The 15,238-nt window shown below is 42.3% G+C and overlaps 1 protein-coding gene across 3 annotated transcripts in view; it reads right to left on the reverse strand.

Moving 5' to 3' along the window:
- The window catches only part of pik3r2 (phosphoinositide-3-kinase, regulatory subunit 2 (beta)), a 39,381-nt gene that overhangs the window by 14,243 nt on the left and 9,900 nt on the right, over positions 1 to 15,238 (reverse strand). For all 3 annotated transcript variants that reach the window (XM_085804191.1, XM_085804189.1, XM_085804190.1), the window contains exon 3: positions 1,932 to 2,024. In XM_085804191.1, coding sequence (XP_085660317.1) covers positions 1,932 to 2,024 — 93 coding nt within the window. The remainder of the gene's footprint in view (positions 1 to 1,931; positions 2,025 to 15,238) is intronic.

Genomic DNA, 15,238 nt, shown 5'->3' on the forward strand with positions numbered 1-15,238 from the left:
GTCTGAATGATATTACTCATTTCACAGGCTTGACATGAAAAAACCTTTAGAAACACACAGAGTCTAGACACCTTGCATCTAGGAGGCAACTCCTTGAGACGAGCCAGTCTCTCAGGTAGTTGTGAAAACCACACCATATAGGCAGAGTGTGTGTGCATCCAACATGGGGAAATAATTCAATATCCCTCCGACATATACTGTTTATATTTAGAGACACACCCTCTATAGACAGCAATATCTGAATATTTCCTCGAATGAGGAGATTCATTCAAAAGGAGAGTCAGACAGACGGATGAGTGACAGGTGGTTAGGTAGAGAATCTGCATGTGGCGAGGAGGAGAGAGAGAGTGTGTAGCCCAAACTGTACAAAAGTGTACACAAAAGAACAATTACGCTTAATCAATAGGCTAATACAAAAGCAACCAGATGAACTGATAAATGAGATCCACAAGGCCAAATATGTGCTACCATGATACTATCATTTATGTAATATTTACACAAGGTTAAAGATTTTCAATTATAACATTATTGTGGTATGTTGCCTTTTTTTTAAAAATGTTTTGACCTTACATCACATTTTTTTATTAATATGCATATACCATGAGGGTTAAGGAGATACACAGACAGAAAGTCAAAAAGGAAGACAGAAAAAAAGAGGAAAAAGTGTGAATGGAAACCCACCGAGTGGTATTTGTTAATAACATAGTGTGAATGAAACCCACTGTGCAGGACTCCCAGCGAGTCCAATGAAAACTGCTCTAACTCAACTTGGATCTATTTAACCACATCCAGTCCCAAAGAAAAGGCTTACTGCCCTCAGATTAGATCAAATAATGTCAAATTCTAACACTAACCAAACAGTTTAGTTAAGGTTACAGCTAAGACTGTTTCTTGTGCATCTTTCTGTGCCTGGACAAAGATTAAAGTTGGTGTGACTTATTATTATCAATTCCCTGTTATATTCAACAAAAAATTTCACATCATACCAACCAGAGTTTGAATCTCATGTCTGTGGAGATCTGTTTGTGAACTGGTTGTGATGCTTTTAACATTAACCAGTGATTTTGTCAGAGCTGGAGCAGAGATGTAAAGACATCTGGAGGCGCAATTAAGCACTGGACACATCACTCCTGTATTGGACATTTTTATATATGACCCCCCCCCCCCACCCCGGATGTTGCTGCTGGCTTTTGTTACATGTCTGAAGTATGACTATATTTAGAAAACCAAATCTTGGAATGAGGACATGACTCTTTACTCTACATTGATGAGACTTGATGATGACTGTGGATATTAATGCACTGTGTTTTGATCAGCCATCACATCTCAGCAGGTTGTACACACCTGTGGTGGTGACGACCTCTGACCCAGCTCGCTCTTTATGAGTGGACGAGAGCTGCAGTCGAAAAAGTCTGTGTCTCTAAGTTGTAAAAGTGTCTCAGTGGCGGCCTTGATAAGAGCTGGGGAAAGAAGCTTCGATGCTTCCTACCTTATCTTTTTTAGCATAGGATACACTAGAGTTTCCTCTACGAAAGGGAAGTAGATAATGAAGACACACTGTATTTTTTTTTGTTTGTTTTAAGAGTAAATTTCTCTTTCACTTGTCACAAAAAAGTTTACTTGTGCCAGACAAGGCTTACAGTAATGTGCTGCTCCAAACCACCCACTAGTAAACTTCACTTTACCAAGTCTGTGAGTTGACTGAGGAGGAGTGTGTGCATGAACGTGTCGTGCGCGTATTCCTCTACATCTGTGTGACCGTCTGCATTCACATGTCTGTACTGTATGTCTGCTCTTGTGCAAATGCTGGCGTGAGAGCAAGAGGTAGGCTAGATGGCGGGAGGGAGACAGTCACACATAGACGGAAAGACAGGGAGGCGGACGGAGCGAGCGAGACAGACAAATACGATGGCTTGTTGACATGGACATACCTCTCTTCTCTATGGCTTGGATCAGGTTGACGAGGGCTGGGGGAGCCGTCTCTGGTGGTGTGAACTGCTCGCTCAGGTCCAGCGCAGAAACAGCTGAAACAACAACACAAATCACCGTTACGCTTCTGGCACAAAGCCTCCAAAAGGCCACGGGGGGTGCTGCAGCGCTCGCAAGGGCCCAGTTAACTAGGAGCAGTTGGAGATATAGAGCGTGTATAATGTCGAGAGCACGTAGAAAAGTACACTATAAAACATGATAAGGTGGAGTTCAGAATCCATTTTGAAAGAGGTGCGCTGGTTTTGCAGAAAGCATTTGGGGACTGTGGAGTTCTGTGTTGCATTTATTTGAAGAGAATTAAACCAGAGTAAAAAACCTGAGGCCTGTCACTGTGGTCTGGACGTCTAGCTGATGAGACGAATGATAATACAACCAGAACAATTTAGAGACTGTACAAAAGACTGAAAATAGTCTTTGTTCAGACGAGTGAAAATAAAAAAGGCCACAAAAAACCAGACTGCTGATGGCGAGCAAAAACTTTATGTACTTTACAACTCCCCATAGACTAAATCAAACATCTTTTCAATCTGAAAGAAAGAGAAAAGGAGAAAGCAAGAGAGAAAAAAGAGACAGATCCCATTTCCCTCCCTCCCTCCCCCCTCTTCGTCCCCTCCCCTCCCTCTCTCTTTTTCCCTTTTCTTTTCTCCCCTCCTGCTTTCTCTCCTCCCCTCCGTTCCATCCTGCTCGGTGTTTCGCCTTAGCTCTTTGCGTGAGTGGAGCACAATAAAGGATTTAATCAAAACTCCTGAACAAGCAAAAGCCCTGTGGCAGTGTGCCAGACCCGGCCCGGCCGGGACAGGCAGGCAGGCAGGCAGGCAGGCAGCGCCTCCTATTCGGCCCCCGAGCAGGGCTGTGAGCTGGGGGTTGAGTGCAGGGAGGTGGGGGGGGGTAACACTGGGAGCAGGGAGGGCCTGGCCTGGCCGGGGCTTGGCAGTAGGCTCCTGTTCCTGGCACAGCTCGGCTAAACCGCTGCTGATTATTAATTTGGGGAGTTCAAACAAGAAACGCCGTGTCAGCACATTCCGTCCCCCCCGACCCCCCTGGTTCTTGTTCTTAGTCTCTCTGGACGTCTCTGGCCCTCGCTCTCTCGCTCCCTCTGTCTTTTGCCCTATTGCATTCTTGCTCTTGCTGGACTTTCTCTCTCTCGCTCCCTCTTTCTTTTCCTCTCATTCGATCTCAATTGCTAAAGTTTTTATGCGATAAATCTCTGTTTGTCCTCTCTCTCTCTCTCTTTCTCTCACACACACACACACACACACACACACACACACACACTCACGCTCTCTCCGTGCCTGCCACTTTAACATGGAAACTTTGCCTGGTAGAGTCTTCAGCTCTGTAGCGAGCACACAGTCAGACCTCTGCGTCTTCCTTATCCCTGTTGGCCATTTTGGCTGGCAGACCCCTCCCCTCCCCCCCTCCTCTCTTATCACAGCGTCTCTCTCCCCTCGATGTGCAGTACAGCTTCTACATACGTACATGTTAATTACAAAACCAAACCAAACATCAACTTATGTGGACTCAGATGACTGTTTTCTGATCTAACTAGCCCATCGGCAAGTCAACGTAGTTTTGTATAACGAAGCTCATTACATGACCATTACTGAAAGATTTTCCTATCCGCCCCAACTGTGTGCTAAGGTTAACTTCAGTAAGGGCACAAAAACAACTTAGGGGGCAGATCGTGCTCATGTTTAAAAGAAACTATTGTGACTGATAGTAGTCTCTTGTGTCTCCTCACTGACCCGGTGTTTAGACCAACTTGAATTACTGCCTCGTGGTCGTATGCCTCGGCCAACTAGCCCAGTTGAAGGAAATATGGCCACAATCTCCCCCTCTGTTCCTGAGTTACAGTTTTGAATAATAGCCAGAGGTGCTTTTGCAGAACATCATGACATCACACTGTCGACCTTTGACCTTTAGGGTGTACACTATAATTATTCTTGAGACATTTGGGTTAAACTGTGTTATAACTGGTCTGGCACATGAATGAATGAGTTCTGACCCCAAAAGTTTTTACATGAGGTAACATTAACCTTCAACTTTTGATCACCAATATCTTATCTTAAGAAATCCCCTCGAGCCGTTACTGAGATTTTGTGTTTATGAGAATGAAACGAACTGTAGAGAGATACAGTATGGGTATATGAACAGATAACCTAAAACCATAATGCTTCCGGCCCAGGCTGTCAGAAGGCCAGTTTGAGTAATGTGTGTAAAGAGTGTAAAGGCCTCTCAGAAACCAAAGTGAGTGAGTGACCAGACAAATGATAAGAGACTTTGCTAAAACCAAGGTTTCATTTTTACAGTTTGGCAGGTAGCATACAACATTAAAATGAAAATTCTGCTATTTTTATTTACATTGTCATTGCAGCAGGGGCAGTTCCTTTAGCTTTGGGGCAAATTTTGAAGGAACTAGAAAGAATCTATCTGGGTATCAGAATCCAGCTTTACTCCATTTGTCATGGTCACAAGCTTTGTTAAAACCAACCACTCCAACCTTCAATAGCTCTGTAACAAAGTCACACGATTTACCTTTAATCTTACAGGTTAGAATTAACATGGCAATTTGAGGCTTGTTTGAGGTATCTATGGTGTATTTGGCATCTAAGCACACAATCGAATCGATGCTGGCGTTTTTCCTCTCAGCACAATTAACACAAACCATCAACCCTTAACTTTTTTGCTTTGATGTACAGCTGTAGTCATGCTGCTAGTTCTATGCCTGTATTTACTTGTTCAGATCAAATGAACACTGTCCAAGAAAGAAAGATTGGATTGTCGTAAATACAGATGCAGCAAAATAGAAACTCCATTGCTTTAGAAAGTAGAGTGCATTAATTATTCAGTGCATGGGAGCGAGAGCCAGTCCTCATGGAACAGTCGTGTTGAGGCAGGCTACAGGCAATAAAACTGGGAAATGACATGAAACAGGGAAATAAGTACATACATAGGCTATAAAACCACAGAGATGAACACATTCCAACTAATTGGGAGGAGAGTGGAGAGGGGAAAAAAATGATTTGCCATATTTTTCCCAAGAGGAAGGAACTTTCTCACTCCTCCGTACAAACATAAACATTCAGTTCACTGTATATTTCTCTCTGCTCAAAAAGGGGGGGGGGGGGCGCAAACTCTGACTTTCATGAAAAGAAGGAGTCTTTTCTTTTTCTTGCACAAGCAGCTGTATCCCTGGAGTCTTCTCAGGGTTTTGGAAAGATATGGGAATAGAGAGAGAGAGAGAGAGAGAGAGAGAGAGAGAGATAAAGTAACAGCAGCTCCTTAGTCAATTAGAACCACTTCCTTGGCAAACTGCAAGCTAAGAGACAGGCATATGACTTGACATGCCCTGAGATGTAGCCGATGGGAGAGACAGAGAATGAGAAAGGGAGAGATAAAGAGGAAAAGAGCATGAAAGAGGGTGTAGTTCTGCACTCTCGCTTTTGAAGCTATGAGTCTAGTCGATGCATGATCTTGTGTTTTCAAATTTTCTCCAGGGAAGCTTTGATAAAATCATTACAGCAAGTAAATTAAGGTCAGACGGTCATTCAACAACATCTATGTCAGTGAGAAAATCAGAGTCATGTGTTGTTCCTGCTGTCCACACATGAAGCTGAGAGCGTGAAGGTCGGATGAATGCTGCAGATCCTGTCTTTTGTTTACACTGACCCATTCGCTCAGTCCAAGGCAAGCAGCAGACAGGCAAAAGTAGCCTGGATGAAGGAAAGCTATGCAAAGCAAAATATTTGCTCTGTATCTTCTGCATCAGTATGCTTATGTAATACGTAGCTGGCTCTGCTGCATTCTCCCTCTCGGAGCCGTGTGTCAGAGAATGAAGCTGCGGAGATACAGCATGAATTCATTCACAGGATTTCACTGGTCGAATCAAACCTCAGGAATTTCCTCACCTTTACTGCAACACTCCCAACACTGTGGATTTGTGCTGATTCCATGTGAATGTCTTATTATTAAAGAGTGTCCAGTTCAAGCAACACCGCTGGTGCAACTGATTCTTTCAAACAGCGTAACAGGTGGAGTTTAGTGTCCATAACACAGAGGCAGCTGAGCATTTTCAAAAAATCAAGCCAGAAAAGACACACTGTAATATAATGCTGAAATAATAACATTTTTATTTATAAAATATTATTGAATTAACACTGATGCCCAACAAATACTAGAGTAATGGACTGGTGATTTTCTAACACTCATCCATTTCAATGGAACTGAATAGCCCACAAAAAATACTAAGCTTATAATATCTTTAAGCTTGGTCTGTTTCAATTTGGTCAGTTTAGTATAATCAGTGAATGGTTGATCCATTATAAACAATAACAGATTAACATGAATCACTTTTATCATCTGCTTTATTTCACTATATGAGTTTCTAAGGTTTCACTGTGCTGGAAATGTACACAAATATTTGAGGCTGAACTGCAAGTAAACACCTATATCGATAAATGAGGACAAAATTTGCTAAAACATTTTTGAACCACGCCATTCACTCGGAGCATGTGTTTCTTATGTGCAGTGGTGACAAGGCCAGTTGGTGTCTGGCTCACGAATGGTGTGTAACAGTGTGTACGCTGCTGGTCAGGTTTCACTGCTACATGTCTCCACTGCATCTCAGCTATGCAGACAGGCAATGCATCATGACCAGGCACACCATCCACTCCTCTGTCACAACATGCTTCAAAGCTACACATGTACAAGTGAGCCCCCGCAACCAAGGCAAACACAGGTGATCTCAGCACAGCGCAGGATCTGGTTTTTACAGGCCTGCAGGCACAGCTAAAATGAGATTACTCCAGAAATGCAGAATAAAACATGTAATAGCAGGCTGATTGAGTGGTGTTTAATGCAACCTGACAAGATCATCTTTGAGGCTGCAGTAGATCGGGACATATACGGTAACAAGGCTGCATCAAAACCTTGCATATGGCTGGACTGTGTAAAGTAAAGCTTGCTTGAAAAGTTGCTAAATGATATAATATTCTATGAGCATATTAATAACGCCATCATGTCGTATTTGGATTTTACCTAGTGTCAGATAGTTTCAGCCCTTTATTTATTTATTATTCAACCTCTCCTACTCTGTGTGCTCACCATAGACTGTAAAAAGAATGGACGTAGCGTCCGTGACGTCACCCATTGGTTTTGGGGAGTCGTTTTTGTGACTCAAATATGGCGGCCTGAACAGCGCCATGTTGGATTGGCCGGCCGAGAACCCGCCCACTGGCCTCGAAGCAGCTGTCCACGGAGCTGCTCGGACCTGTCACTCAACGTTTCCGCGCCCTGATTGGCCAGAATTTTAACCTAATAACAGTAAAACTATAGAGTTAAAAAAAAAAACCCTCAGAGTGTGTGCGGGGGTAGAAACTATCGATTGAGACAAAAAAACGTTCTGACACCAGGCTTTTAACATGTTTACTGAGGATGTAAAGTCGGCGATTTTAACATGGGGGTCTATGGGGAATGCTCCCTTCTGACACCAGCCCCCAGAGGAATCCGAGGGGATTGCAGTTTTTTGAACGCGGAAGTGAGCTTCACTCCTCAGACCGACAACTGCCCCCTTGGTGCTCACATATACAGTACTCAGCCCAGTGTCATTAAACCAGAGCCCATTAAGACATCATTTAAACCAGCCGTCAGTTCCAGCAGGGCCAGGGTGACACAAAAGACGAAGCCTGACCTCACAGTTATTGCATAAAACTTGAACTCTTTCCAACACTGAGAAGCTAAGCTATGGTTGTGTCCAAAATCACTCACTCATTCACTCCTCCCTTCTCAGCTCCCCAGTGAAATAATGATTTTAAAAAAACAAAACACTTTCGGACACTTCCCCGCCAAGCAGTTAATTGACATAATTAACACAGTCCAGATCAATGCCAACCGCGATGCATGACCGCAATGCATTATGGAATATATTGCTTGCTTAGTGACCATCGGTTGTACACTGCTTTTCACGCTGCATTGTGGGATGAGTCCACTATATAGCCATATATTAATTCTCACTAACGGGGGGATAATCACCTGCCGTTGGTGAGTGTGGCTGTTGTAACCCACCTGGGTTTCTGAGCTTGCTGTTTGAAATAGTGCAGTTCCCTGGCCAACTAGAGGGTGGTGCGTCCGCTATGAGTAAAGCTTTCAGCCTGTGTTCACTCTCTTTTCGGCAGAAGATATTGCCTGAGAGCACCCAGCTCACTGAGAACTCCCGGTAGGGAATATACGCTCTTCAAACCAGAAATTCACCGTAATTCCTCTGGTACAGACTGTTAACATGTTGTTAGTTCGTCAGGGTGAAACATTGTGTGAAGATTCAGGTGGAACGGAACGCCTCTGTTAGCGGGCCTTAGCTCCGGTAAGAAATATATGCTGGGGTCATTCCTATGTTCCCACAGTTCCCTCAGCCTTATGTTCCCCCATTTCTAACTTTTGTTGTCACTGAAAATTAGGCCCTATGTTCCCACAGCCCTTTGGTCCCACCATTGGTTGGGTTTAGGCAATGAAGAAAGGAGTTGGTTAAGTTTAGTAAAAAGACCAGGTAGAGGCTAGACAGGCCAGATAGATAGAGTCCAGATAGCTAGAGAGAGTCCAGTGGGAACATAGGGCTGAGGGAACATAGGGCTGTGGGAACATAGGCACGCTCCCAGAAATGCTAATGCAGGCATGTTGGCTGTGTTGACTGACTCCTTGAAGTGATCATATTGCTCTTTATCCATGACTAAAAACCAATCGGAGCTGTGATACTGTCACCAAGAGTACGTGAGACTACACAGATACAGATAGCCTACAGATCATATTAAAGGGACAACGAGGAGTTTTGGAAAAGCGAAGCGTTTTCACACTACATTTATGAGCCTCCGCGCGCACCGTAAAATTCTTTGACCGGCGCAAGACAGACTCATGTTTTCATTCATCAATAATTAAAGTCAGAGGTTCAAAGAGGTTCACATACCGTCGTAGTTCTGACCATAAACAGCGATTCTGCGGCGTTATTCTCATGACTTGCCACGAAGGAAACGCTAGTCGGCTCGACCAGCATTTCCGCCACCACTAATAATAACAAAATAACGATAGAGACAGAACGATATATTTATCGAAAATGAGCCCATTAACAAGTGTGGGTAACGTAGATTCATCCACATTAACGTGAGACTTTTTTATAACTCCTCGTTGTCCCTAAGTTGTGATGAATGACTGTAAAAAGATCGCTAATTTCGTTAGCATCGAGCTAATCGCGCTAGTCGCGAGCTAATTGTGCATTGTCATGCTAATGTTATTTACCATAGATATATACGTATATGTTATTTACACTATGCTGCTACATTGGTTAAGCTAGCTGCAGTTCTAGCACTGTAAGCAGAGCAGTAACAGTGTTTTACACCATTAAAGGTGCCTTGTACTTAGTTGTTTGAGGTAAAGGTTATTTTATTGAGGGAGTATTTGCTCTTTAGACTGATTATATGTAAGATGTGATTGATTTGTCATTTAATGGTTAAAATGTGTTTGAAATGAATACATAAGGGCTGTGTAGTTCATCTTAACAATTAAAAAAGGTGAATATATTAAAGGGCATATGTTTAATTAAAAATATGTTATATTTACAGTGCAGTTAAAAAAGCATAAATAGATTTAATGTTTATTAATATGTTAAAAATATAAATAGTGAGTTTTAAATACATTCTATGATTTCATTATGTTTTAGTGAATGTTGTGATTTAGAGTACATGGTTTATAGCTCATTGGCACTAAAATATCTTGTGTGATGTGATTCTATTCATTTTATAATGATTAGACTGTTGTATATCTTTCATAATTGATATACTTAAATAGAATGTTTGAATGATAGTAATGATTTAAAGAGATCGATAGAGAGAAAAAAGATTGTGACTTATGCATTCTTCGCTGTGTGCATAGATTTTGTGCATAGGTTTTTTACTCAGACCGAGTCGATCGGGACCTGAACTTGGTGTTCAGTGGCGAGCCAGTTAAAGTGAAAGTGACTGTGGAGGAACCAGCAACGCGGTGTGGCCAGCCGCAGGATCCCTCTGCAGAACACAGCATCTTCGATTCCCTCTTCATTCACAGACAGATAAGATTGACACTCAAAAAAAAATCTACCCGGGTAGTTCGAACACACACACACACTCATACACAAGAGACCTTTGCTTCTTTCCGTAAAGGAGCAGTGCACATTGGACATTGAACTCTTTGTTTTTTGAGGAAACCTCCAAAGAGGACAATTTTATTTCAAGTTTATTCATTTTATTTTATTTATTTTGGGCCCATTTATTGTGCATATGTGCACACTAGGAAGCCGGCTTAGGTAGGCAGGGTCTGTAATTTCATGTTTATTATTTTGTGTACAATACATCTCAATTCAAACCATTCAGTTGTGTGTGTGTGTGTGTGTGGTAACTCTGCTGACACAGGCTTTCAGGCTCTGCAGTCGTTCCTAGATCTCACTGATACTGGCTTAATATTAAAATATCATCAATATAATATACTTACCTGTGGTAACCGTTACACTGTGGTACAGTGGTATATTCAAATCCACATCTTGGCTTCACGTGGAGTCAGCCGAAGGGTCGGCACTTCATAATCTCATCTAGTAATGGCTTGGGCGCAACGGACATTTAACAGACCTGAAAAAGTTACGCACTATAGCTTTAACGGTCTAAAAAGTTGCTAAATCTAATAGCAAAGTGGCTTAGTTGGATAAACTGCCTGTAACGCTCCCTGAGAAACTGTTCATGTCGCTGCATGTTGAATGAGAAACAGTCAATGAGGAAACTTTAATACGATCAGTGGTGAAAACTTTATCACCCAGTCCGTCAGTCAGTCGGTCCAATTGTTCAACACCATCTGCAGGCGTTGAAGTTAAGGTGGCTGTGTCCGACAAGTTGACATTCTCACAAACTCTCTTTTCTTGTTCCTCGCAACTTCTTTGTCACATTTCATATGCACCATTATGAACGCCTCTGAAGAGATATAGTACAAAAGCGTTCCCTGTATCCTAATTAAAACAAGTCTCATGTGACAGGTTTTTAACACCACATTCGAACATAGCCATTTTGAACAGCTATTAACACTTCCCTTAGACATGGTTGCTCTATAGTACCTTGCACAAACTACTTTGTTTCAAGCATGGGCTTGGCCTTGAACACACTGAACTAAACAGCTTCCAACTCTCTGACACTTACACATTCATGAAAATGCTGAGTTGGAGATTTCAGCCCTGAGAAGAAAAGTACAGATCTGTAGCATGATTAAGTTCTTGGCCTTTTTTTTTTTGGCATGGTTATTATTATTGTTTGGACAAAACATCTGCATACTTGATTATAAATGCTTTCCTGGTATCACTCTTGTCAAAGTAAACAGGAGCTGTGGCTTTAATTCACTCTTGCTTTTAGTAAGCAACTGTACAAAATGTACTTTGCTGTGTTTCTGGTTTGCTAAAGCCATTAATCTTTCAGTGAGACAACTTCACGCTTAAATGAGTTCTCATTTGCTGCTCTGGTGGTAAAGAAATGCTCCAGAAAATAAAATTTTCTATAGCTCTGCAAACTAACATGCTAAATTTACTAAAGTTCGGGAGAATAATACAACAGTCAGAAGAGAAACCAAATACAGCTGGTTCCTATATTTGCAGTTGGATAGGGTGGCCTTGGCTTACACCGTAGCCCTCGACTCCCTCCCTTTCCAGCCTCTCCATATCTTTCCCATTCTCTTTCTCTGCTGTTTCAGCCCCTCTCCCACCCTCTCCAAGCCCCTCCATGGGTTCTTTGAAAGTGTTTTCCTGGTAAGGCACGGGGAGTGCAGAGTGAGTGGAGGCCTCTCCTTTCTGAGAACTGCCCCCACTAACATGGTTTATAGCTGCCCAGAGACAGTATCAGACGTGTATGTGAATCAGGCAGAGAGGCTGCAAAAAAGGAAGGGAGGATGGGGGAGAGAAGGAGAGAGGAGGGAGGGAGGGAGGGAAAGAGAGAGGGAGTACGAAGGGAGGAGTTTGCAAAAATGCCAAGCCATGGTTCACTTCAGCAGGCAGTTAAAGTGAGGCCAGGGAGAGGAGAGAGCGAGAGAAGAGAATGCAAAGAAAAAAAAAACACACTGAGTTTGAAGAATTATTTCTGCTCCAAGTGAAGAAAAGTTTTGGGTCTAATTTCTCCCCTCGCTGTGCTGAAGCAACATGCACGTTGTAACATGATACGCTCAAAATCCTTCCAAACAAACTGGTTCACAGTGTGGAAACTTGACAGATGCAACACTTGCAAATCGCCAGAAAGCCAAGCCGCAATCAAACACACACACAATCTACACATAACATCCAAGTGTAGATGAGGGTGCATGTTATCAGTGCAACAGCAGCCGCTCTTCTTCTTTATTGATATTCACACTGGATATGACGTCATCTGCTAATCCAGAATCCTCACATTACTATGCAACGTTAGACAGAAGAGAAGACGAGCCATTTGCATCTGCGTTTTGCATTTCGCTTGCTGCTGTCGAAAAAACACCGACACATTTACATGCACTTCAGTAACCGGGTTGTTACTGACAAACTGCAGTGATGTGATTTCTTCAGTGCGAAGGAGAAAACCTGGTTAGTCGTCAAGTCGAGGTTACGAAAAATCTGATTAACAGCAACATTTCTATAAAAGAAACCAGATTTTTTTCAAACCATGTTTCTAATGACTGTTTTACATTTGTATTTGCATGACAAAGACTTCAGGCTGAGTGTTGCTGTAGCAGCAGTGCCTAGTGAAGACAGGATTATCTATTATACCTACACAACCCAAATAGGAATCTTAAGGTCTGACTTAAACTGAAAATAAAATATGCTGCAGAAAGTTAAAAACAAACTTCCCTGTCGCAACAGAGTTAGCTCTCTCAGTGTCAATCGAATGTATAAATATCACTGATGAACCTCATTTGCTCCTGTCGTTGTGTTGTTGGGGCTGAGCAGAAATCTGATAACCAGCCAAACACATGTAACCATGAGTTTACAGTAACCAGGTTACACATTTCTTACTGTATTACATCCAATGTCATGCTGTTTTGTGTGCAGGTGTTTCAAAGAGCCACAGCTTTTCCCATGACCTGCATTTTTCGTCTGAAAAATAAACTGCGGTAAAGTCGTGTGTTGCAATAAAGCGGTTCAGACAAATAAATCAATTCTTAATTTCTACAGGTTGGAGATTGGGATTAAACTTGTAACTTGGTCAACTTCCCTGACCACCGGGCCGTGGTGCTGCTCGACAATGCCAAATGTTACGATCCCAGTGAATGGTAAATGGGCCACATTAACAATAGCTCTATTCACATGACGACCAGGGCCTCTGTTCCTTCAGGGAAATGAGGATGATATTTGTAAAATTACCCCCACACCCCACCTCTCACATCGCCTTCCCCTCCTCTCTCTCTCACTCTCTGAGGGTTTCACTTGGTTCTTCTGCCCCCGTCTCTCCAAATCACAGACACAAACGCCTGCTGCCCGACTGGTTTGTCTCACTGTCTGTCAAAGAGCGAGGATACTGTTCTCCTCCTCACCTGCCTCTGCTGGAGGACGTTTAAGCCTGTGCTTTATTCACTTTCACTCTCACTCTCAAGATTTTATAAATGTTGGCAAGGACAAATCTCATTTGATAAGAATTCTGGATAAATCTGTGCTGCTGCTGTGATATTGCAGGCCTTTTCGGACTTTTCAGAGAAAAATACCGAGAAATGAATCTGAATGAGGCCCAGTGTACTTTGTTGTACACGATGAATAGCCAATTGGCTCAACCAGAGGTAATTCAGAGTTCACAGCCTACGTGCTCAGAGTGGTACTTAGCCCATCTGTCATAAAGAAAGCATGGAGGAACTGAAAAGAATACAGCTTTTGGCAGATGAGGATTGTCTGGTTTCATATGTAGAATGATATTAAAACTTCTATTTATCTATTTTGGCCCAACGCATCTTTTCCAGCTGAAGCCAAAAGCATGGGAATGCAAATGAGGAGAAAATGATGGAAATCTTGGAAGAGCAAAAGAACTTTGGTAACAAATCAAAGTTTTTACTTGAAGTTGAGCTTGCTAAGGTCGAACAATCCATGCCAAGACTATATTTGACTTGGACGCTGTCGTAGCTGAAAGCAGACTCTTACCATTATGAATAAATATCCGACGGACCTATTTTCCCAAAGTCACGGGAGTGAAGAGAGGTGTGAAAGAACACTTATCTCGCATTAAAAACACGTGACATTGTATTCCCTCAACTGTTGGATTACTCTCAATTTGCACTAAATAAAAACACACCTATGAAAACATTAGTCCTTCTCAATGTGTCTGTAAGTGAGTCTTGGTCACAGCAGAGTTGAAAACTCCTCGCAACCCCTCCTGCTGCGCAATCCTTTGCCCGCAGTTGAGAAGAGGGGTTAATAAGACGTCACAATGGAGGAGCAGCAGGCATTTTTGTGCAGATAAGCCCAGATGCAGAGTGGAATGGCGAGGACACATGTTAACGGTGAATGTAAAGGGGGCCACACAGACAGACAGAACCACTGACAGACCTGTACAGGAGAGTCTAGTAAGTAGATGGATTAGCCCTTTATTATTTGGCACAGAGTTTGGTTAGCTGTACTTCCAAAGAGGTGAGGCTTATGACGTGTTTTAAGTATAGATTAAAGGGTCAGTTCAAGGTCACTGCCAAATGTGACTATCAAAACTCCCAAGGTGGTTGATGGACCAGAAATACATCAAGTACACAAACTGCTAGTTGGACACAGTGGACATGGATTAAAGACATGTTTTGTATTAATGTTGTTATTCCACAAGGAAGTTCAGTGACCTCTCAAAACAAAATACTTTCCTCCTCCTTTAAAATAAATATCTGAAAATAATACGGTAATAATATTTTTTGATTCAAACATGTAACTTGCCAGTGGAAAGCCCGATCTGGGTATATGTAGTCGGCTATATGCTGATTGATTCAAGTTTCACCAGTTGTGCAAGTTGCATATTGGGCCAAGACTGACTCCCAAACTGGTTTTTAAGTCACTAAATCATAGTGTAAATACACATCTTTAACCCCTTATGTCTTTCAGGTGAGCACAGAAAAACTTTCCCTCTTCACGCAACACAAAAAGCTATGTGGAAAAAAATTGCTTTAAGTTGTTTGCAAAAAAGTCAAAATGATTAAAATATGATAATAAAGGCAAATCCAGAAAGCTCCATTTACACAAAAGCACAGAGGGCTGCATTAAATGTTA

This window comes from Trachurus japonicus, chromosome 17, assembly GCF_045865225.1.
Source record: "Trachurus japonicus isolate A0001 chromosome 17, Traja_1.0".
NCBI classification, from domain to species: domain Eukaryota; kingdom Metazoa; phylum Chordata; class Actinopteri; order Carangiformes; family Carangidae; genus Trachurus; species Trachurus japonicus.